Source organism: Equus caballus, chromosome 1 (assembly GCF_041296265.1).
Source record: "Equus caballus isolate H_3958 breed thoroughbred chromosome 1, TB-T2T, whole genome shotgun sequence".
Taxonomy (NCBI): Eukaryota; Metazoa; Chordata; class Mammalia; order Perissodactyla; family Equidae; genus Equus; species Equus caballus.
In genome coordinates this window covers 149,441,145-149,465,224 of record NC_091684.1, presented here as the reverse complement: position 1 = coordinate 149,465,224, position 24,080 = coordinate 149,441,145, and the positions used below count along the sequence as shown (strand labels likewise).

The 24,080-nt window shown below is 36.6% G+C and overlaps 1 protein-coding gene across 6 annotated transcripts in view; it reads left to right on the top strand.

Moving 5' to 3' along the window:
* UNC13C (unc-13 homolog C) overlaps positions 1-24,080 on the top strand; it is a 557,967-nt gene that overhangs the window by 430,830 nt on the left and 103,057 nt on the right. For 3 of the 6 annotated variants that reach the window (XM_070236389.1, XM_070236396.1, XM_070236386.1), the window contains 5 exons: positions 6,359-6,455; positions 7,123-7,266; positions 14,916-14,993; positions 20,466-20,543; positions 21,064-21,093. In XM_070236389.1, the coding sequence (XP_070092490.1) occupies positions 6,359-6,455; positions 7,123-7,266; positions 14,916-14,993; positions 20,466-20,543; positions 21,064-21,093 (427 nt within the window). The remainder of the gene's footprint in view (positions 1-6,358; positions 6,456-7,122; positions 7,267-14,915; positions 14,994-20,465; positions 20,544-21,063; positions 21,094-24,080) is intronic. The other 3 variants (XM_070236405.1, XM_023617069.2, XM_070236392.1) reach the window with 2 other exon arrangements.

Here is a 24,080-nt window from a genome sequence, read left to right as displayed (position 1 = left end):
GGGTCCTCACACAGCACCTGGCACAAGACTGTAAGAGGAGGCAGGGGCAGCCAGGCCTGGTGCAAATGTGTTTGCTTTCAGAGTTGCAGGCTAGCTGCAGGAGCAACCATTGTGCCACAGGGGCCCCGCCCGTGGGAAAGCTCTCCACCAAGTGGTGCAGCCCAGGCCCCATGAAGGAGCTTCCACCAAGTGGAGCAGCTCAGGCAAACCACCCATGAGCACAGAGCCCACCTACTCAAGTGAAAAGAAATCACCCCTCCCCTCCTGGCTAGTGCACCAGCTTGGTTGGTCCCCTGCCAAGGCAGCAGTCCCTCATCAGAGCACATGCATGTGCATGTGTGACCAGCCAAGTGGCTGCAGCCAGCGGGCAAACATAGATGAGCCCAGTGGCACAACTTCCAGCAGACACAGCATGTGCCACCTCCCCCCAACCCCATAAGTGGCAGGCGGAACCTGCAAACTGATACTACTACAAATGCCCTGGCAAAGGATCAGCTCATCAAACACCATGAAAAACTACAGTAGCACTTCAGAGCAGAAGGAAAATGACAAGTCTCCAGAAACCAATTCTGAAGTCACAGAAATTTACAATCTAAATGACAGAGAATTCAAAATAGTTGTAATAAAGAAACTCAATGAATTACAAGAAAACTCAGAAGGACAATTCAATGAGCTCAGGAATAAAATTAATGATCAGAAGGAATACTTCACCAAAGAGATTGAAACTCTAAAAAGAACCAAACAGAAATTCTGGAGATGAATAACACAATTAATGAGATAAAAAATAATCTAGAATCCTTAAAAAATAGAGCTGACGTTATGAAGGACAGAATTGGTGATTTAGAGGATAGACATATAGAAATATTTCAGGTGGAAGAAAGAGAACTAAGATTTTAAAAAATGAAGAAATTCTTGGAGAAATATGTGATACAATTAGAAAATGTAACATAAGGATTATAGGTATTTCAGAGGGAGAAGAGAGGGACAAAGGAGCAGAGAGCTTGTTCAAAGAAATAATAGCTGCTAACTTCCCAAACCCATGGAAAGAACTGGACTTACAAGTACCTGAAGCCAATAGAATTATTTACCTCAAAGAGTAGAGACTTTCTCCAAAGCATATAATAGTAAAACTAGGAAAAATCAACAACAAAGAAAAAATATTAAGGGCAGCAGAGCAGAAGAAAATAACCTACAAAGGAACCCCTATCAGGCTTTCAGAAGATTTCTCAGCAAAAACCTTACAGTCTCGGAGAGAATGGAATGCTATATTAAAAATACTGAAAGACAAAAACTTTCAGCCAAGAAAACTCTATCCAGAGAAACTATCCTTCAGATTCAGTGGAGAAATAAAAGGTTTTCTGATAAACAAAAGCCGAGGGAGTTCATTGCCACTAGACCTCCCTTACAAGAAATGTTGAAGGAAGCACTCATATCTTAAACAAAAAGGCAAAGGTTTACAAAGCTTTGAGCAGATGATAAACAGTCAGACAAATTGGAAAATTGCAGCTCTCTATCAAAACAGGTTAGCAAACAATTATAACATAAAAGAGAAAGGAAAGGATACAAAATAACTATAAACACTTCAATTTAGTCACAAACTCACAACACAAAAGAGAATAATTTGTGACAGCAGTAACTCAGAAGAAGAAATTGGAGAGGATGGAACCTGCTTAGGCTACTGGAGATAAAAAGCTATCAGAATATGGACTATCTCATCTACAAGATCTTTTATATAAACCTCGTGGTAACCACTAAACAAAATATCAGAACAGAGCCACAATTCATAAATGAAGATAAAACTGAGAAACCATCACAGAAAACCACCAAGCTGAAATAGCAATCAGAAATAAAAGGGAAGAGAAACAATGGAAATATAGAACAATCAGAAAACAAGAGATAAAATGGCAGTATTAAGCCTTCATATGTCAAGAATCACTCTAAAGGTAAATGGATTGAATTCAGCAATCCAAAGAGAAAGAGTAGCTGGGTGGATTAAAACACAAGACCTAACAACATGCAGCCTCCAGGAAACACGTCTCCGCTCTAAAGACACACATAGGCTCAGAGGGAAGGAATGGAAGCAAATGGTACTCCAAGTTAATGGCAAACAAAAGAAAGCAGGTGTTGCCATACTTTTATCAGATGAAGCAGACTTCAAGATAAAAAAGACAGTGAAAGTCAAAGAGGGGCAATATATAATGATAAAAGGGACATTCCACCAAAAGGACATAACACTTATGAATAGATCTGAAATAAATGAGATAGAGACTTAAAAAAAAAAACAGTAGAAAGGATCAATGAAACTAAGAGCTGGTTTGTTGAGAAGACAAACAAAATTGACAAAGCTTTAGCCAGACTCACTAAGAAAAAAAGAGAGAAGACACAAATAGATAAAATTAGAAATGAAAGAGAAGTTACACCAGATACCACAGAAATACAAAGAATTATAAGAGCACACTATGAAAACTATATGCCAACAAATTATATAACCTGGAAGAAGTGGAAAAATTCTTAGACTCAAACAACCTCCCAAAACTGAATCAAGAAGAAATAGAGAATCTGAATAGACTGATCCCAAGTAAAGATATTGTAACAGTGATCAAACCCCCCCCCCCAACCCAAAAATCAAAAGTCCAGGACCAGATGGCTTCTATGGAGAATTCTACCAAATACTCAAAGAAAATTTAATGTCTATCCTTCTGAAACTTGTTCAAAAAATTGAAGAAGACAAAACACTTCCTAACTCATTCTATGAGGCCAACATTACCCTGATATCAAAACCAGGCAAGGATAGTACAAGGAAGGAAAAATTATAGGCCAATATCATTGATGAACATAGATGTAAATATCCTCAACAAAATATTGGCAAACCGAATACATTAAATGCATTAAAAGGATGATACACCATGATCAAGTGGGATTTATACCAGCAATGCAGGGATAGTTCAACATCCCATAAATCAATCCTTGTGATACACCACATTAACAAAATGCGGAATAAAAATCACATGATCATCTCAATAGATGCAGAGAAAGCATTTGACAAGATCCTACATCCATTTATGATAAAAACTCTCAATAAAGTGGGTATAGAAGGAAAGTACCTCAACATAATAGAGGCCATATATGATAAACCCACAGCCAACATCATACTAAACAGTGAAAAACTGAAAGCCACCCCTCAGAGAACAGGAACAAGACAAGGGTGCCCACTCTCGCCACTCCTATTCAAGATAGTACTGGAGGTTTTGGCCAGAGAAATTAGTCAAGAAAAAGAAATAAAAGGTATCCAAATTGGAAAGGAAGGAGTGAAACTCTGGCTGTTTGCAAATGACTTGATTCTATATATAGAAAATACTAAAGAATCTACCAGAAAACTATTAGAAATAATCCACAGCTACACCAAAGTCGCAGGATACAAAATCAACATATAAAAATCAGTTGCATTTCCATAGACTAATAAAGAACTAGCAAAAAGAGAAGTCAAGAATCAACTCCCATTTACTATCACAAAAAAAAGAATAAGATACCTAAGAATAAATTTAACTAAGGAGTGAGAGACCTATAACTGAAAACTATAAGACATTATTGAAGGAAATTGAAGAAGACATAAAGAAATGGAAAGATATTCATGCTCATAGGTTGAAAGAATAATAATAGTTAAAATGTCCATATTACCAAAAACAGTCTACAGATTCAATGCAATCCCGATCAGAATCAATGACTTCATGGAAACAGAACAAAGAATCCTAAAACTTATATTTAATAACAAAAGACCCTGAATAGCCACAGCAATCCTGAAAAAAAGAACAAAGCTGGAGGCATCACAATCCCTGACTTCAAAATATGCTACAAAGATATAGTAATCAAAACACCATAGTACTAGCAGAAAAATAGACACACAGATCAATGGAATAGCATTGAAAGTCCAGAAATAAAACCACACATCTATGGACAGTTATCTTTGACAAAGGAGCCAAGAACATACAATGGAGAAAGGAAAGTTGCTTCAACAGATGGTGTTGGGAAAACTGGACAGCTACATGCAAAAGAATGAAAGTAGACCATTATCCTTTGCCAAACACAAAAATTAACTCAAAATGGATTAAAGACTTGAATTAAGACCTGAAACTATAAAACTCCTTGAAGAAAATATAGACAGTACACTCTGACATCATTCTTAGTGCATCTTTTTGAATACCATGTCTACTCAGGCATGGGAAACAAAAGTAAAAATAAACGAACGGGACTACACCAGACTAAAAAGCTTCTGCAAGGCAAAGGAAACAAAGAACGAAACAAAAAGACAACCCACCAACTGGGAGAAAATATTTGCAAATTATATATCCAACAAGGGGTTAGTTTTCAAAATATAGAAAGAACTCATACAACTCAACAACAAAAAAACAAACAACCTGATCAAAAAATGGGCAGAGGGTATGAAAAGACATGTTTCCAAAGAAGATAAACAGATGGTGAACAGGCACATGAAACAATGCTCAACATCACTAATTATTAGGGAAATGTGAATCAGAACTACAATGAGATATCACCTTACATCTGTCAGGATGGCTATAATTAACAGGACAAAAAATAACAAATGTTAGAGAGGATGTGAAGAAAAGGGAACCTTCATACATTGCTGGTGAGAATGCAAACTGGTTCAGCCACTGTGGAGAACAATATGGAGTTTTCTCAAAAAATTAAAAACAGAAATATCATATAATCCAGCTATCCTACTACTGGGTATTTATCCAAAGAACTTGAAATCAACAATTCAAAGAGATTTATGCAACCCTATGTTCACTGCGGCACTATTCACAATAGCCAAGACATGGAAGCAACTCAAGTGCCCATCAACTGATGAATGGATAAAGAAGATGTGGTATCTATATATACAATGAATGCTAAACAGCCATAAAAAAAGACAAAATTGTCCCACTTACAACAACATGGTTGGACCTTGAGGGTATGATGTTAAGCAACATAAGCCAGAGAGAGAAAGACAAACACTGTATGATTTCACTCATATGTGGAAGATAAACAAATACATGGACAAAGAGAGCAGATTAGTGGTTACCAGAGGGAAAGGGGGTTGAAGGGTGGGTGAAAGGGGTAAAAGAGCACATATGTATGGTGAAAGATAAAAAAACTAGACTATTGGTGGTGAACATGATAAAGTTTATACAGAAACTGACAAACAATAATGTACACCTGAAATTACACTGATATAAACCATTATGACCTCAATAAAATAATTGAAAAAATTAAATAAAAAGTGAATGTTGTAAGTCTATGTAAAAGTTCATTGCATTTCTATATAATAGCCACAATTAGAAAATTATATATAAATCATACTATTCAAATAACTTTAAAACCATGAAAAAGAAACGTGATGAAAGATGTGCAAGCCCTCTATTCAGGCAACTATAAAAAATCACTGAGAGAAATTTAAGATGAACTAAACACACAATGTTCCTAAAAAGATGCATTATTGTAAAGATAGTATTTCTCCTCACATTGCCTTCTAGATTCAATACAATCCCATAAAAATTTCAGCAGATATTTTTGTGCAAATTGCCAAATTATTCAAAAATGTATACAGAAACACAAAGGGCTATGAAAGCCAAGGTAATCTTGAGAAGAAGTAAAAATGTTGGAGAACTGAAATATCAGTTATCAAGACTTGTTAAAGAGATACAGTTATTAAAAGAGTGCAGTGTTAGTGCACGATAAGTAGACCAATGGGACAAAATAGCCCAAAGACAAACCTACACATATGCTGTTACCTGATCGGCATCAAAGATGCTAACTCAAGGGAGTGAAGGAATGGATGGTTTTCTAATTAAATGGTGCTAGACAATTGCACATCCATGTAGAAAAAAGAACTTTGAAACTTGACTCAGACCATTTAAAAAACCCAAGTGCAGATGAATTATAGATCATAAGAAGTTAACGTGAGTACCCAGGATAAGTTACAAGAGACTAGTCGGTATGAGTAGAAACCCAATCGTAAACCACTATGAGAGAAAGGCATGACAGGCGTCACAGCCCACAAGGTCTGAATTTTACAGGATTCTGAATTGTAAAGGGAATTGTAGAGTGGGAATTGGGAACTAAGCATTTCTGAGGCAGCACTGGAAGAACCAAGAAAGAGTGGGGGACTAAAGGTAAAAGAGAGGGGGATACATTTGATGAAGTAAAGCTAAAGGTCTCTGAGGAAGTAGAACTGGAAAAAGGGAGTAAAAAGAGATTTTTGGTCCTGAGTTACTCTCATATAAGAAAAGAGCAATGTTCACTGTTATTTATGTACAAATGACATCTTTTATTGTATGTAACATTATTCTTGTTTATTTAGGTGGTTTGAACCTTTTGTCATGCAGTGGCTAGATGAAAATGAAGATGTATCAATGGAGTTCCTTCATGGAGCACTGGGAAGAGACAAAAAAGATGGAGTGAGTTTAAATTACTTTAAGATTGCTTATTGTCAAGAAACATTCACGCTGCTCAATTTTAGGCTAATGGGAATTGTTAGGCTCATTGTTATTAATTAAGTTTTGTTTTAATTCTCTAATGATCAAAATAAATTTAAAAGACAATTTTAAAGGGCTAGTAGGAACCCTAGAGAATGCTTAAATTAAAAAAAAAAACATCAATCACCCTTTTGCCCCAAGATTCTTTACTTCTTGAATTGGTCTGAATCTACAGAGTCAGTAGCCTTGTACAAAACTCCCTTGTTGTCCTGGAACCTTTCCAGGATTACAAGATTAGGAGCAGACACCCTCCCAGCCCCTCTGGAGCAACTCAAAAGTCTTGAGTCACAATCAGCTTGCTAATCCATCCTAATGCCTGTGGGGAATGAGAAATATGAAAGAACTAGTCCTCAATTCAGCAATGGAGAAACCAATGAATAGCAGCCTGCCCCATGATATTAGTTCCACTACACTTTCTAGAAAAGTTGATGGATGATTTTAAAATGGGTATTTTATTACCAAGAAATGAAGGTACATGATATGAAGGTACATAATATAGGAGATTCAGTTGTTTATGTGAAATAATGAAGACTCTTTACACAGTCCCTCTAATGTGCTTCCTCGATGGTTTCGCCTTCTCTCCCCTCAGTTCCAGCAGACGTCTGATCATGCCCTTTTCTCTTGTTCTGTGGTTGATGTCTTTGCTCAGCTTAATCAGAGCTTTGAGATTATTAAGAAACTGGAATGTCCTAATCCTGAAGCATTATCTCACTTAATGAGAAGATTTGCAAAGGTAGGTTAAATGAAATGAATCCTGTCTTTGATGGAACTGTAGCATGTTATTATTTTCATACACAGAACCTGAAACATGCTGTTGTTTTGTGGTATTAGTCTTCTCTGACACAACTACCCCAGTTTAATTTCTAATTCTAGTACTAATAAGTTTAGTTGTTTGAAATTTATCTTTGTTTCTGTACTTCCTGTTTCTTAAACATGGATTTATCATTTTAAAAACCTATTATTCACGTTAATGACAGTCATTTGTAATTGAAGAGATTACCATGGGTAGCCAAATTATTTCCATTTCAAATGTGGTTCTAACTGAAAATAAGCCTTGGCATTTCATATTCAAATTGCAAGTATTTTTTAGTGGACACTATAGTATGATGAAAAGTGTATTGGACTTGAAGTCATGAAAAGTGAGTTCTCATTTGAAATCAGCCAATAACTTTAGTGTGAGACTGAGCAGTTCACTTGATTTTTACGAATTTAGTTTTCTTAGTTGACAGATTGATCTTGACCAACTTTATCACTCTTAAGACCTCTTCCTCCTCTTGGAGTCTAAGAGGGCTTGCAAAATGCTTACTACTTTGCCAAGACTTTCAATGGAAATATAAGAAATAAAAGATGTAATCTCTGCCTTTCAAATATTAAAAAACAAAAGATTCCATGTAATAATCAAGATAACATGGAATGAACTAATTGGGAGATGACATGAAGAGGGACACAATTCGGTTGGGATCTATACAAAGTTGAGCAGAAGGAAAACTAATGAGAACTGAATAGACAAAGGTTTCATTGGAAAAGCAGGCTCAAATAAACGAGAAGTTTATTTAGGTTAGAAAGTTAGAAAAATATTCAAAACCATGGGAATAGCAAGAACAAAGAAGGAAGTAAAGCGCTAAGCTTAACATGTGAGGAGCAGGGAGAAACAACCCTCTGGCAAAAAAGACTTGTGCTAGGAGAGGCAGTGGAAAAGGTTGGGAGAGTGAAGATGGGTCCAGATCTTGAAGAGCTTTGCTTTCCAGCCTGAGAAGTTTAGATTTAATCTCCTGGATGATTTAAGAAACACTAAACATTTGGAGATTTCTAAGCAAGGTAGTGACATAACAAACATAGTAATGTAGGGGAATGACCTACACAGTCCTGTGTCTCATGGTCCTAAAGACAAGTCTGGCTCCATGGGTGGGATGATGGCAGAGATCTCAGATGTTCATTCAACAAGTGCTTCTTACTCATTGCCTCACTTGCACTCTTTACCAGCTACTTTGAGAGATGTAGTCATGAATAAGTATGAATAAGTACAATCTCTGACCTCAAAAAACTGATAATGGGAGGGCCAAACCTATAAACAACTATGACAAATTTAAATGCTATAGTCAAGACATCTCAGAGTTTGAAAAAGGCCCAGAAAATATAAATCTATTTCACATGTTAAAAAATAAGGAAATGCCAAAACTCAAACTGTATAATATTTAAGATGTTGTATTAATTTGCCAGTGCTCCCATAATAATATACCACAGAATTGGTGGCTTAAACAGCAGAAATTTATTTTCCCACAGTTCTGGAGGCTGGAAATGCAATATCAAGGTGTCAGCAGGTTTGATTTCCTCTGAGACCTCTCTCCTTGGCTTGCAGATAGCTGCCTTCTTACTGTGTCCTCTGTGGTCTTTCCTCTGTGCACATGCACCCCTGGTGTTTCTATGTGTGTGCAAATTTTCTCTTCTTATAAAGACAACAGTCAGATTGGATTGGAATCCACACTAATGGCCTAATTTTAACTAAATCCCCTCCTTAAAGGCCCAATCTCAAGATAGAGTCACATTGTAAAATACTAGATGTTAGGATTTCAACATATGAATTTTGTAGGGGGACACAATTCAACCTATAATGGATGTGTACATTTAACATGCTGCTGCTTTTAACCACAGATATGACCACAATGAGCATATAACTTCATTAGTGTTATCAAAAAAAGTCTAAATTTGAGGTCCTTTATGAATGGGAGGATTGAGCTTGATCTTGTCATTGGCCCTGGCTCTTAGAAAAGTTTAAACTTGGTTCACTGGCTTCTTGCAGGAGATATCTTTATTAATTGTGGTAGGATAGTTTACACTGTGGTAACAAGTAAAACAAATTCCATGTTTTAACACCAAAAAGATTTACTTGCTGCTCATACAACATCAGATATGGGTTAGGTGACACTATAGGGTACCCTTTGTCAAAGATAAACAAAGCCAGACACTAGTTAAAATGGTAAGGACAGATTTTAATAGGTAATATGCTATTGCAATAGGGAAAAGAGTCCAGAGTGACTGGACTCAACTTTGATTTGTACAGAGGTGACCAGGTATTTTAAAGGGAGAATGAGGGAAGAGGCCTGTGGTGGGTTGGGGAGGCTCAGTAGAGTCAGGGAAGTGAAAAATCACAAAAAGTAGGAAGTGGGGTTTGTTCCATGTGAAACCCAACTGGGTTTGTAACTGAGGCTTATTGAAGCTGGCTCCTATCCTCCCACAGAGGCTGGAAGACAGTGGCCCAATCCTGAGCTGTTGACTGAAACAAATAGAAAATTCTTTTGCAAGCATTGAGTTTTCACAGGCAGACACTTTAAGGGAATCTGTGATCATCCTAGGGATGTGACCTTGAGCTGTTAGACACTATACTACTGTTTTTTTTGAAGTCTTTATAGGCCAAGGTTGAGGTCTAGTTGAGAAGAGGGCTCAGAGAAGCCTGGCTAGAGGTTGATCAAGGAGAGAACCTTTGTCACCCTCCACCATTCTGTGACCAACAGGTTCTAGCCTGAGAGCCCCCAATGAGGAGAGAGCATAAGGCTCAAAAAGGGCTAATGAGCTACAGTTGGAAATTTAGGCCCACATTGTAAAAAGTCTTGAAGAGCGGACAAAGTGGCTGAACCTTAGTAGAAAATGAGGAGCCAGCAAAGGCTTTTAGGCAGACAGGCTGTCAGCCTAAGCTGTGTTACATTATTTATCTGCCATGAAATATTTTGAACTCCAGTCTCTATCTGTTAATTAGGAAGACTAAAGCAACCTCCTGCTTTTTAAGATAATGTCTAAAAATCATTTATTTGGATAATTCCTAGAGGAGACTTTCTTGGATTTCTGATTTCAATTTCCCAATATGATGAAATCTGCAGTAAATTCTGCAGGAGAATTATTCAAAAAAATTCTCTAAGAAAGTCTTTGCTTGAACTGCAGCTGCATTTTGGGCAACTGCCAAGGAAAGAATGAAACAGGGTCATTAGGGATAGTGTTTCAAAAGTTATGTCACATGCTATTCTTGGAACTTTGTAGGACTTGTAGTGGAAGCAGGATTATAGGAGAATTTAATAATCTCAGAGTTAATATATCTCGTAACATGCTATTATAATTGCACATGTTAGAGAAGTAATGAGAATTCTCTCTGAGAGTAGTCAGGTAGCAGAGTATGAAAGGTGGAGACATGGCAGCCCTGAGAGAAAGTGGAAGGAAAGCTGAACTGGGACTCCTGGGCCCTGGGCTCCAGCCTAGCCTCCACCCCTCAGAAGCTCTGACCTTTCTCCAGTTGTAAAACTGAACCTAGCCATGTTGAGACTACTAGGGGTACAATCAAAGGGACTGAGGGAGGTATAGGTGTGGGAGGTCACAAAGGAGGTCATATTAGAATCACACACAGGAAAACATTCTCTGAAGCGAGAAGAAAAGAATTAGGTTCCATGTGTCACTGAGGAAATGTGAGCTTTTATTGGCACAATAAAAACATTTCAATTGGGGCTGGCCCCGTGGCCGAGTGGTTAAGTTCGCGCGCTCCGCTGCAGGCGGCCCAGTGTTTCGTTAGTTCGAATCCTGGGCGCGGACATGGCACTGCTCATCAGACCACGCTGAGGCAGCGTCCCACATGCCACAACTAGAAGAACCCACAACGAAGAATACACAACTATGTACCGGGGGGGCTTTGGGGAGGAAAAGGAAAAAATAAAATCTTTAAAAAAAAAAAAAAAAATTTCAATTAAGTAAAACATTTTCAATTCATGGAAATTCAATACTCCCCAGTTATTATCACAAGGAAATAATGTAAGAACAATGAAAAACATTTTCTGGGACAGTAGAAGTTGGCAATTTTCATTGAAAAATAAATTATATTTTATTGGAATGATTCAAAACCTCATAAAAATGGGGCTTTGTGGATAATGTAATTGCAATTTCACAGTGACTTCAGACTATTGGGGTTTGTTTTGTTTCATCAGATGTGACCAACTGATCTTGAAAACCCTATCCACCTTAGGACTGGGATCTCTGTAGCAAAAAATACTGAAATCATATTCTCTTCCTGGGACCTAACATTGATTTAAACCAACTCCTGGAAAGAAGACATATTAATGATATCTACAGACATTGTAGAAGATATAGCATTCTAAACTGGGACTTAAAGGGATGATTTGTTCTTACTAAAGCATATGTAAGATTGACTAAGGTACCAAACAAATGCTTCAAATTTCATAGCGGCACAGTCAGGAGCTATGATGAGTGGTAAAGTGGGCACATGGGTAGCAAATATTCCTCTGGCTGTACTACTAGTTTAATTAAAAAAGAGAGACATGGGGCTGGCCCCGTGGCCGAGTGGTTAAGTTCGCGCGCTCCGCTGCAGGCGGCCCAGTGTTTCGTTGGTTCGAATCCTGGGCGCGGACATGGCACTGCTCATCAGACCACGCTGAGGCAGCGTCCCACATGCCACAACTAGAAGAACCCACAACGAAGAATACACAACTATGTACCGGGGGGCTTTGGGGAGAAAAAGGAAAAAAAAATAAAAAAATCTTTAAAAAAAAAAAAAAAGAGAGACATGAAGTAACAATATCTTCAGTATTACTTAAAAACAAATCAACAAACATTTACTAAGTCCTGGCTGTGAGTTTGGCTGTTTGCCAGGTACCAGAGATACTGAATGAGACACACATATTCTCATCTCTGGGAACCTAATCCTAATTTTAATAAAACAACAGTGCTAATTTATTGGGCATCACTGTGTGCTAATCATTTTACATATATTGCCTCACTTATTCTTCACAGCAACCCCATGAGATAGGTACTATGACTACGTGCTTATTTTCCACAATCCTATTAGAATTTCATTTTATTTAATCTGGAGCTCTTTGAATGGCAGGTCCTTTGCTGCATCCATGAAAGAACTGTCTACTCCTCATGACTATTCTTCATATAAACTGTGTTTTATTATAGAATATGATGCAAATAACCCCTACCAGGCTATCTATTGCCTTTCTCTCTGCGCGGTCCCATTTCTGAAGACCAACAATCCCACAACTTAAGTTCAGACACTCAGAGATCCTATCTTCCAGGCCTTGCTAGGTATTCCTTCCATCAACAGTTTCTCTCTGAAGAGTTACTTTCACCCTGCTTTGCTTTAGTTAGGACTGTGGTTCTCAAACTTCAGCTTGGATCAGTATCACCTGGAGGCTCATTAAAACGCACATCACTGGGTCCCAACCCCAGAATTGCTGATTCCATAGACCTGGGAGAGGACCAGAGTATTTGCATTTCCAACAAGTTCCCAGGTGATGCTTATGCTGCTGCTGGAGCTGTGTCTTGGGTAGACACGAGTTACATTAACTACTTACTAGTATTAGTTAAAGAACTAATATCTGATAGCGACTTACTTTGTTGAATAAATTGGAGTGAAACCAAATTTCCCCTAAAATGTACATGCACACTTTCATTCAGATATACCTTGTACATTAATAAAGAAATGGATATTATTTCAACTAGTCTACCCACAACTCTTATGGGCAAAAGGCCTTAAATCATGTTCTACATGGCTGAGCACTTTTCCTTACCCACAACCCATCCTGACTTGCTGCTTGTAGGCTAATAGATGTGAGATCCTGGGATCAGTTGTCCCCAAGCAGGAATTCAAGAAACTGGGTCTTCCTGTGAAGCAGAGGCAAGCCTTAGACCATGGGGATAGGCTACCTCGAGAATGATCAGAAATGGATATCTGGATTCCCCTGCCCAAACTTTATCTTAAGTTATGATGTCTGAGTTGCAACAAGCTCCTAAAGTCAGGCTTTTGTTTGTTTTTGGTTTTGCAATATAGTGAAATGATCCCTATAGTTTACACTGTCATTAAAACCTGTAAATTGAGAGTAGTCCTCATATGTACAAGTGAATTAGTGCTCCTTAGGTAAGTCCCAAAGTAATTTTCAGCATTATGTGTAAAGTAAAATTTGAACAGCTGCACTTGGAAGATACTTCAGTCTGATCAGTGATCTGTTTTCCTAGATTTATTGGTCTGCTGCTTGATGAGATTTTATATTTTCCAAGACCGACTTCTGACTTAAATTGATGCATATTATCATCTCACTCTGTACTCCCAGAAAACATTGATTTTCTTTCTGCGTGTTATCCCTAACTTCAGGTTTCCATTGTGATTTTAAAACTTTATAAAGCAAGTTCATAGTCACATTTGGTGACTTCAGGTTTGTAGATTAAACATCTCTCATTCAGTTTAACTCCTTGGAGTGTCTCCCTGAGTTGATTTTGAGCCACAAAGAAAATTCAGAATATGTTATACAAAAATGAAAATAAAAGCTTTTTCGTCCTCGCTTTTCTATGAAAATAGATGGCATATATCTATTGTTATTGTTGTTTCCTCTCTTCTAAGAAAATCACATCCACATTTGGCTTACGATAGATAATTCAAGGTACATAAGTAAAAGCAGTAGGAGGCAGACTGATCAATACATCTATAAGTAATTGAAATAAAATGTAACTAAGTTCATTCGTTTCCCTTTTTTTTGCATAATTAATGAAAGCAGAGGGCATCTTTAGGCTCAGAAACTGTTATTAGATGGAAAACGAAAATGTGGAATTAAGATGAAAAGGACAGACAGAGGGGTAAGATCAGGCAATATTTTATCAAATAATGCATCAATAAATAACTTACTAAATTGAAGGTAAATGTATTGAGATAGTGCAATGCAACTAAAGCTGAAGTTTTAGATTTTAAGAGGTGATCTTTGATATGTCAGTAAGGCTCCTTATCATAGAAAATTACTGAAAATATTCATTGCTAAGTACCATGTATAGGAATGCTCTGGCCCCACTTATAATGAGGTATTTAGGAACATTAGAGAAAGTTGAGAAAATGACCACCACAAAGAATTTTGGCATGGTATATGAGTGCGTGTCTGGTTGGGCCAGGGGTGGGGGTGACACTAGAAATCATGAAAGATGATTCAAAGCATGAAGTGCCATTTTTTTCTGGGGTGGGGGGGGAACATTAGGGGTCATCAGCTAATAAGTATCCAAACATAGAGAAGGTTGCCAGAAAATAGTGTATCTTCTGAGTAGTTAGTTAAGTTAGAAATAAAGAATTTTGCTGTGGAGTAGATTACATTAAAATGGAATGAGTCCAGGTGGAATACCCTTCAAATGTACTCAGAAATATTACAAATTGTGATCTAAATATAAGAGCTTAATTGAGATCCTTCTCTTGGCAAGAGTGTAGATTTAATCACTGTTTATGGCTCCCTTTCAGCTGAAAAAAAGACATATGAAAAGTTTGCCTGATTAGCATTAACCTGGATAGTGTATATAAATACTTACTTGCCTGGTTGAATTTCACAATATTTGGGGTTTTTTCCCTAGACTATCAACAAAGTACTGCTTCAGTATGCTGCAATTGTATCAAGTGATTTCAGTTCATATTGTGATAAGGAAAATGTGGTAAGTAAAAATGTCTCTACTTTCAAGTACTCCTCAGTTGAGATTCACTTATTCAAATCAATAAGTAAGCATGAGAAATTGTTTTCTTTCTGTCTTCATTCAGGATTATAGGGAATAGGGATCTCAAGAAACTGTTGGAAACTTCTCTAGTAGTCCTGAACTGGTTACGATGCAGAATTCAGAGGAAGGTTGAGAGCATCTCAGTGCCAGCCAGTTTGTACTTTTCCATGATGATAAGGAACAAGACTCATGTAAACAATGGAAAGCCCATATAATTGTGAAACATTGGAGCTGAGAATTAGGAGTTAAAAGGTTATTTAGTGTTAACACCAACTAGTGTCGTTTGGCACCAATACCAAAATGAGTATAATTTGGTCTTTCAGTTTTCAAATAAATTGAGAAGGATGGTTAATGTAGGGAATGATGCTGATTTCTACTCTGAGTTATTAACTTACTCTTTTATTTTTTGGATGATTGAGAAAATGTTTATGAAATCCAAACCAGTATTGCAACTTAGTCTATAAAAGGCACAAAGAGAAGCAAGGTAAAGTAAAGTGATTTGGAATATAATCAGTGTTATTTTATGATGGAACGTGAAATCTTATTCACCATACGTAAGATTAGGAGAAATATGTTGGTAACAGTATAGGAATTTTTTTAAAAGCACTGAAAAAAATATATTAAAAAAGTCAGTACTAGATTTTTAAAGAGGAAAATCAGGTTTTTTTCTCCTCAAAAAAGCAGTTCTCACTATCAAGCATGTCTAAAAGAGAATTCTCACTGAAACATCATTGACCTCTTGCTGACAGCTCATTAAGATGTCAGTCTTAATGGTTCTTGAGGGTCCCAGAAGATGCTTCTTTCCTTTAAATTAATATACTGTGCAGAAATTTTATTAAAACACCCAGATATCTCAGCAGTGATTTCTAATTGTCAATGATTATAAATATTGTAAAAGGCAAGATAGTTGTTTATTGAAAGTATATAATTATAATTAAAGGATAATACATTTGAAAAGTAACCAGCACAAAATTATTCAGAGCAAACCAGAGCCGGATAATTTCAGAAAAGATTTCGATTTTATTAGAATGCCAAATTCAAGATTTTGACAGGTGGCTAAGAATTATAGAGGCTAATTCCTGTCATTCAGAAAGGAAAAAACATTAAAAAGACACTGCAGATTTCCACTTTGTGTTACCATTCTGTAGAGTATTTTATTTTTTAAAAAACTAAGAAAAAATCATAAATTGTTTATTCTTTTTATTTTTTCTGTATATTTTACACTTTTCAAAATCAAATTTTTATTAAAAAAGAAACACTTTTGCAAATATTATAGCACAGGAACTTGATTTTGCTTTTCTCAATGCTTTTCTTCACTAATTACTGATGTCTTGAGCAATCTTAAACTCTCACTAAATGCCAAGTATCATTTTAGCTTTTCCATGAAAGAATATCAATTAGCTGCTTACTATATGCTTTCAGCTGGGACAAACTGAAGAAGTGCTTTTGTACATTTGTGTGTATATATAACTATTGTTACAGATTTCTTTGAATATCAAGAACATTGAAACTTTTTATTTTTTCTTTTCTCAGTATATGTACAGCAATATACCTATTTCATCTGCAAATTGAGCTAGAAATTTTTAAAGAGAGACGTCTTTTAAGAGACCATGACATTTGCTTTCCCAGGGGTCAGAATTAAAGACAAAGGTTATATAAAAGTCCTGTGGTAACATTTTAAATTGGAAATGGGTCAAAAGTTTTTTAATCTACTTTTCCCACATTCCGAAATATAGCAAAGCAACATTCTCCAAATAAGAATTACTTGATTTTGAATACTTCTTGCAATATTTTTCAACTCAGAAACATACTTCAGTTATGTAGAAATAGCATAGTCTGAACAGAACTTTCATATTCATTGTATTTTAGGTTTCTAACTTTGTTCTAGATTTAGATGAAAGACAATGTATTATGATGTTTTTAGGGGAAAAGCCAAAATACACAAATAAAAAAGATTACAACATGTCACAAATGGCCAGATTTCATCACTTTTTATGGCTAAGTAGTATTCCAATGTGTACATATACCCCATCTTCTTTATCCATTTGTCCTTTGATGGGCACCTAGGTTGCTTCAAGTCTTGGCTATTGTGTCTAATGCTGCAATGAACATAGGGGTTCATGTATTTTTACACATCCATGTTATCACGTTCTTTAGATAAATATCCAGAAGTGGAAGATCTATTCTTAATTTTTTGAGGAATCTCCATACTGTTTTCCATAGTGGCTGCACCAGTTTCCACCACCACCAGCAGTGTATGAGGGTTCCCTTTTCTCCACATCCTCTGCAACACTTGTTTCCTGCCTTGTTAATTATAACCATTCTGATGGGAGTGAGGTGATATCTCATTGTAGTCTTGATTTGCATTTCCCTGATAATTAGTGATTTGAACATCTTTCATGTGCCTGTTGGCTGTCTGTATATCTTCTTTGGAGAAATGTCCGTTCAGATCTTTTGCCCGTTTTTTAATTAGGTTGTTAGTTTTTTTGTTGTTAAGATGTATGAGTTCTTTGTATATTTTGGATATTAACCCCTTATCAGATAACATGGATGGAACTTTAGGATATTATGCTAAGCAAAATAAGTCAGAGGGAGAAATTCAAATACTATATGATTTCACTCATGAATAGAAGATAAAAACAATAATCACATAGAAACAGAGATCGGAGCGGTGGTTACCAGAGGGGAAAAGGGGAGGGGGGAAGATGAAAGGGGTGATTAGACACATGTGTGATGATAGATTGCAACTAGTCTTTGGGTGGTGAACATGATGTAATCTACACAGAAATCAAAATATAATGATGTACAACTGAAATTTATACAATGTTATAAACCAATGTTACCACAATTTAATTAATTAACTAATTAATTAATTTAAAAGATTACAACTTGACTTCAAACATAGGTTACTTCATCTAACCAAGCTCATCAATAAATGATACTTCTGAATCAGGTTTTAATGTTCCCTTTACTGTGAGTGGTGGTGTTTTTTTGTTTGTTTCATTTACTGTAGAGGTGTTTAAAGTAAAAGCTGTTTCCTAGTTAGGTTTAGGGTGGATTTGTGTAATTCAATTCCCAGTAGTGTTTTTATAAATGGATTCACTAAAATTGGAATTTGAACATTTCAAGGTCAGGGAAAGCTTCAGGAAAGAAGAAAGTTTTGTATTTATTTTTGTCTCCTTCTGGATAACTGCATTTCTTTTCTCTATGTAGCCTTATCTCAGTAAGCATCAATAGCACTCAATGCCAAGTGAGCCAAGTGTCTATGTTCATTTTATTTCTTAGTAGCTCCTTTTCATCGGAAACGGTCTTAGTAAGAAGGCTTGGAGGTTGGTGTTTATTTATAAAGTGGGTACTAGAATAATATTATATGTGCAAAAAAGATAAGCTTGAATATTAACATCAAATAACCATAGAAGAGTCTATCCAGCTAACTTGGACCTATGGGGAGCAGAATGATAAAATCTTTCATCATGTAGTCTTCCTGCTTCTCATTAAGAGTCGTGATCTTCCTTTGACCTTAGTTTCTCCCTGGTAGGACTGACCAGTTCAAGCCATACATTCTCCTTCTGTAATAAAAAAAAAACAAAAGAAACAAAAAAAATGATGACGCTATTCCCTAATGGAAAAACGTCTATTAGCTCAGTTTGTTGATTTGGGGTCAAGATGCTGAATCCCATGAAAGTCTGACCATACATACTATGGAAAGGACTAAACTTAGATCAAGTGGCTCTTGATTATGGCAGGAAATTGGAATCATTTGTGCAACGTGAGGTTCAGCTTACTGAACAGAATCTGTGGGAGATAAATATCAGATATCTGTGTTAAAAAATAAAATATTTAAGTGACTGGAATCAAATGAGCAAAATAGAAATTTTAAATTGTTTTCCTAAATCGAAGTTAGGATGTGGTCACTTTAAGAGTCAAATAGAAAGTTTTTCAAAGGTCAGTAATGTGGTTAAAACAATAATAAAATCTTTCCGCTGATGAGTGCTAACATCTCTCTGATGTCCTATAAGTCCTTTGCTTTCCTCTCTCTGATTCATTATTGGCTGATTTCCCAGCAACTTGGAAGATATATCCATTTTCCTTTCTTTTACTCTTTTCTTTCCCTAATCTACTGGCTCTTCAGAATCAGCATACAGCAAATATCAAATTATTCTATAAATTTTACTTTCCAATTATAAATTAATTACTACCATTCTAAGGTCACATCTAGTCCTGTCACAAAGCTTTGCATCTTTTTGTTATTGTCATATTTCTGTCTCCTCAGAAACAACAAGTCAAGAAACATTTTTAAAGCATGTATTATGTGTAAGGCTCTGTGAGTGAGAAAAAAACCAAAAAGACACAGCAGCACATATAGTGCATTTAAGGTCAGCAGGCAAGATGGTGAAAAGCAACTCAAATATAAAGTTAAATAAAACAATGTCAAGTGAGTAAGAAAAGTCTACAACTGAGGAAAGAGAAGGCTCTAACCTAAATGATGGATATGATTCAAATAGGCAGAGATTCAAGTGAAGAGGTCACATGCTAAGCCAAGTCGCAGAGTCTGGAAAGCACAGGTGTTCCAGTGGGAATAAGCCCCTTGGAGTTGAGAGTTAATCATAACGCAGTAGATGGAGATGAGAGGGAAAACATAGTTTAGACATGAGTAAAGGCCTTGAATATCAACATGTGGACTTTATCTGTAGTCATAGAGAGTTCACTAAAGGTGTTTAGGTTTGTTTGTGTTTTTTTTATTTTTAAATTTCAGATGGCGTTTTGGTTTTTAAAACAGTGAAATAGAAAAATTTAAATTAATCTCTTTTTCTTAAAATGAGTCTTTAAAAACAGAATTTGGTTAAGTTTTAAGTATAAAATGTCACAATGTTAAGAATAAAAGAAACTTTAGTAGTAAGTCTCCGGTGGTTTATTGTTTGACTATATTAATGTTTCATTCCCCAAAGTGGTCATATTTCCCCCTCTTCATTCTTTTTTCTTGTTTCTTTGGTGAGGAGGATTGACCCTGAGCTAACATCTGTTGCCAATCTTCCTCTTTTTGGTGAGGAAGATTGTCCCTGAGCTAATATCTGTGTCAATCTTCCTCTATTTTGTATGTGGGATGCCACCACAGCACAACCTGATGAGCAGTGTATAGGTCCCCACCCAGGATCTGAACCTGCAAACCCTGGGCTGCTGAAGTGGAGTGCACACACTTAACCACTATGCCACTGGGCTGCCCACCTGCCCCCCCTTCCATTCTTAACTCTTAAAAAGTATAATCTTAAAATAGCAGAATTATTATATTTGCCAAATATAATAGGAATTCAGTGATAGTTGTACACTATCATATTTTAGGTAAACTCATTCAACAATTTAATGTATAAAAGGGTTCTCACAGTACTTTTTTTCGGATTGTTTTATTTAAAGCCCTGTATATTGATGAACAATATTCAACAATTGCGGGTCCAGCTGGAAAAAATGTTTGAGTCTATGGGAGGAAAAGAGGTGGGTATGTTTTTATGCTTGCATTTGACAAATATCTACTTAGAGATCATTAGCACCATATCTCTTTGCTGTGGAAAGTGTTGTAATTAAGTTTTCACATGGTTTAGCCAAAGAACAGGAAATGATAATAATCTAAAATCCCATTAACAACTAAGGCGATTATTATCCACAACAGAATACTTTAGTAAATACTTTAAAAGTGTGAATGGGAGGAGGGAGATGGCCAATAGCCTTTTGTAGTATATATACATATATATATATAGTCATATGTACACAATTAAATATGTATATGCTAATGATCTGTAAAGTTCCACAAATTGCACGTGCTTTTTACTGTATTGTGCAATGTTAACCTGATACCAACGTTCGTTCTGTAACGTGCTGTGTGGCGCTAGTGGTTTTTGATGTATCGGTGGTTATTTGTTCACATCGAAAAATCTCTGTCAAAAATGTGTTGTGTGCTCTGTCTGTAATGTGTCATGTCTTTGTCCAACACCTTGACTTGCAATTCCATGAGCAGAAGAAGGAAGGAGAAAGATTCTTTTATGAGGTTTGTGATAGTAAGCATCTTATCCTTTACCTGGCTATTTTTCCCCCTAAACCTAAAGACCATTGCACTTCCTCCTTATTCTCATTTGCTTGTTTGGATCAGACAGACAGTGAAATACTAGCTGTGCACCTGCCTCCTCCTGCTGCCTCAGTCTTTCTTTTCACAAGCTGACATGAGCATCTGGGGAATACAGGACTGGAGATGGTGCCTAGAGGGAAGGTCATGCAGCTGGCATTCTCCCACCACCATCACCTCCATAAAACAAGCCCAAGGGTGGCTAGAATGTGGGGATATTTCTGTTTAAGATTTTATTCACATTACTCCTTTTTGTGGTAAGTATATGAGCTATATGTAAAGACAGGTTGGATTTCAAAGCAAAGATCTCTTTTATTTCTAAATTTATAAGGCTGAAAATGCTTCTTTCGAGATTGGGCCTCTTCACATGTGATATTGTTTTTAACTTCAAAGAGACGATTATACACTTGTCTCCCCAATGTCTTTTTCCTTATCCTCGAGTCTCAGTCTTTTGTAAATGAACTTGCTATTCAGCGTCCTACAATCGAGAATCGCTAAGATACGTGTGTGAAGGTGAAAACTTCCAAAATGAACTTATATGAGCTGTGCTCCACTGCGGTCTTAGTCTAATTTGTATAAAATAAGGCTCCATTCCCCAACGTGTGTTAATGGTTTTTGCGCAGTCTGAGGGCATCAATCTCATTTTTAGAATTATTTGGCTAAATTAGGTTAGCACAAGCAATCGAGGATCATAACTAGAGAGTCTCTCTTTGATTTTAGTGATGTTTTTATATTCAGACTTCAAGTCCACTTACTTTTTTAAGATGTAGTGGAGAAATTACTGATTTCTTGTGGGAAATTCTATCTCCTTTTAGAAAATTTCAAAGACCAAAATCACTTAAGGATAAAGTTATATTTAAAATGCCATATTTCCAGAAATTTCCCCTAATGCTACTACTATTTTGTTACTATTCTGTGGTTGAACTCTAATGTGAGTGATATATTGCTGAGCTGAATATTAACCACACAAATCATACCTGTACTTAAAGGAAATGATGCGGGCCAAGCCACTCACCAAACAAAAATGTTAGGGGGCAGCTTGTTGACCCATCAAAAATGGACTCCTTATTTCTGATAAAATTGCAAGTTTGAAATGTACAGGTTTCACAATATAACTTTAGTTGCAAATCTATGGCTCCATCACTGAACTGAACTGAAAATAATGAAGATAGAAATACTGAGCTTGGTGCCTTCTCTCTTTTAACTCTTGTAATGTCAATGGCTAAACTCCTCATAATTTAAAGGGAAAATTCAATTAAATAAATGAAATGAATGTCTAGCTTTTAGCAATGTAATTTTTTAGAGACAGTATATACCCAAGCTCCTTTCTTCTCCTACTTTTAAATATTTTTTATTTTTTATCCCTTCTCTCCCTCTCTTTGTCCTCTTTCTATGTTCTCCTGTCTCTCTTTCTATGCAGTTTCTTTTCTCTGACTCCTTTCCATCTCTTGTCTTCCTTCTCTTGCTAAGAAAAAGAATTAGGCAGGCCCAGTCAACATAGGGGTTGTTGAAATGTCAGGAGGAAGCAAGACGTGAACCCAAGTCTGAGTGTGACATGCAGGCTCCTAGATAGAAATAAGCTTTATTTTTCAAATTTTTTTGGTGGGGAAGATTACCCCTGAGCTAACACCTGTTGCCAATCTTCCTCTTTTTGCTTGAGGAAGAATGGCCCTGAGCTATCATCTGTGCCCATCTTCCTCAATTTTGTATGTGGGTCGCTGCCACGGTGTGACCGTCAATAAGTGGTATAGGTCCTCACCCAGGATCTGAACCCATGAACCCAGGTCACTGAAGTGGAATGCACTGAACTTAACCACTGTGCTGCTGAGCTGGCCCCAAAATAAGCTTTATTAATACGGAATTATGTTAAAGTTGCCACTTGCTACACTCAGCCTCCTCCAGGTGCCAGAATCTCAAAATAATGGGCAGAGTCCTTCTAATCCAGTTATTTATATATGGCAGTATCTAAATGGGTTCCTTAAGCTTCTTAACTTGGAGCTTTTATAAGGATGAAGAAGGATTTTATTGCAAATGACAGAATTTACCCTTTGATATGAAAAGTATATATAGCTCTTAAAATAGGCATGTACAATGGCCTTTAAAGGTAATATAGTGTGTACTGATGCCAATTCCCAGATTTTTTCCCCACAGTGGAGCTGGTTATAAAACCTTGACTGGTATTGCCAAGGGAAACTTTCCAGCCTAGATCATATCCTTCTTTTCAGAGTTTCTCTTTATTTGATCCCCTACCATCTGTGTTAGGATGTGCACTTCTTGCTACAAAAATCTAATTAGCAAATGATTGCTTGTGCACTTGCTCAAAATAGTTTTTGATGCCATGTGTTTATTAGTTGGCTTCTAACAACAGTGTTGCTTGCCTCTAATACTATCTGCAAAGTGATGGCCACTTGCAGGCCTTGTTGCATGATGCTGCAGCTCTCTGCCGCTTTAACCCAACCACGTTGGGACAGCTGCTCTTTCTTGGCAGGATCAGTCACTTTTCCCTCTGGAAACGGAAAGAGTGTTTAAAATCTTTTTTTTTTTGGTGGAAAAATTCACTCTCTGCATGGAGTCCAAGATGGAAACATTGCCTAACACGATGACAATCTTGGGATGATGCTGTTAATAATGGTTCCCAAAGCAGTCACACGAGCAGTCACTGTTCACAACTGCACGATATCCTATGGGCTATGGAGGCACATTCTTTTCCAATATTCTATTTAGAAAACAAAACTGAAATAGAAAAGCAAGCCACAAATTTTCTTCTCCTATAAAGTGACTTTCTAACACATTTATCTGCATACAAATTAAGAGCATATTTTGGCAAGCAACCCTGTGATTACTCTAGAGAATATTAAAAAAAAATAAGTCACACGAAAACCATAAAGCAAAAATAACCTTTAGGAATCAGG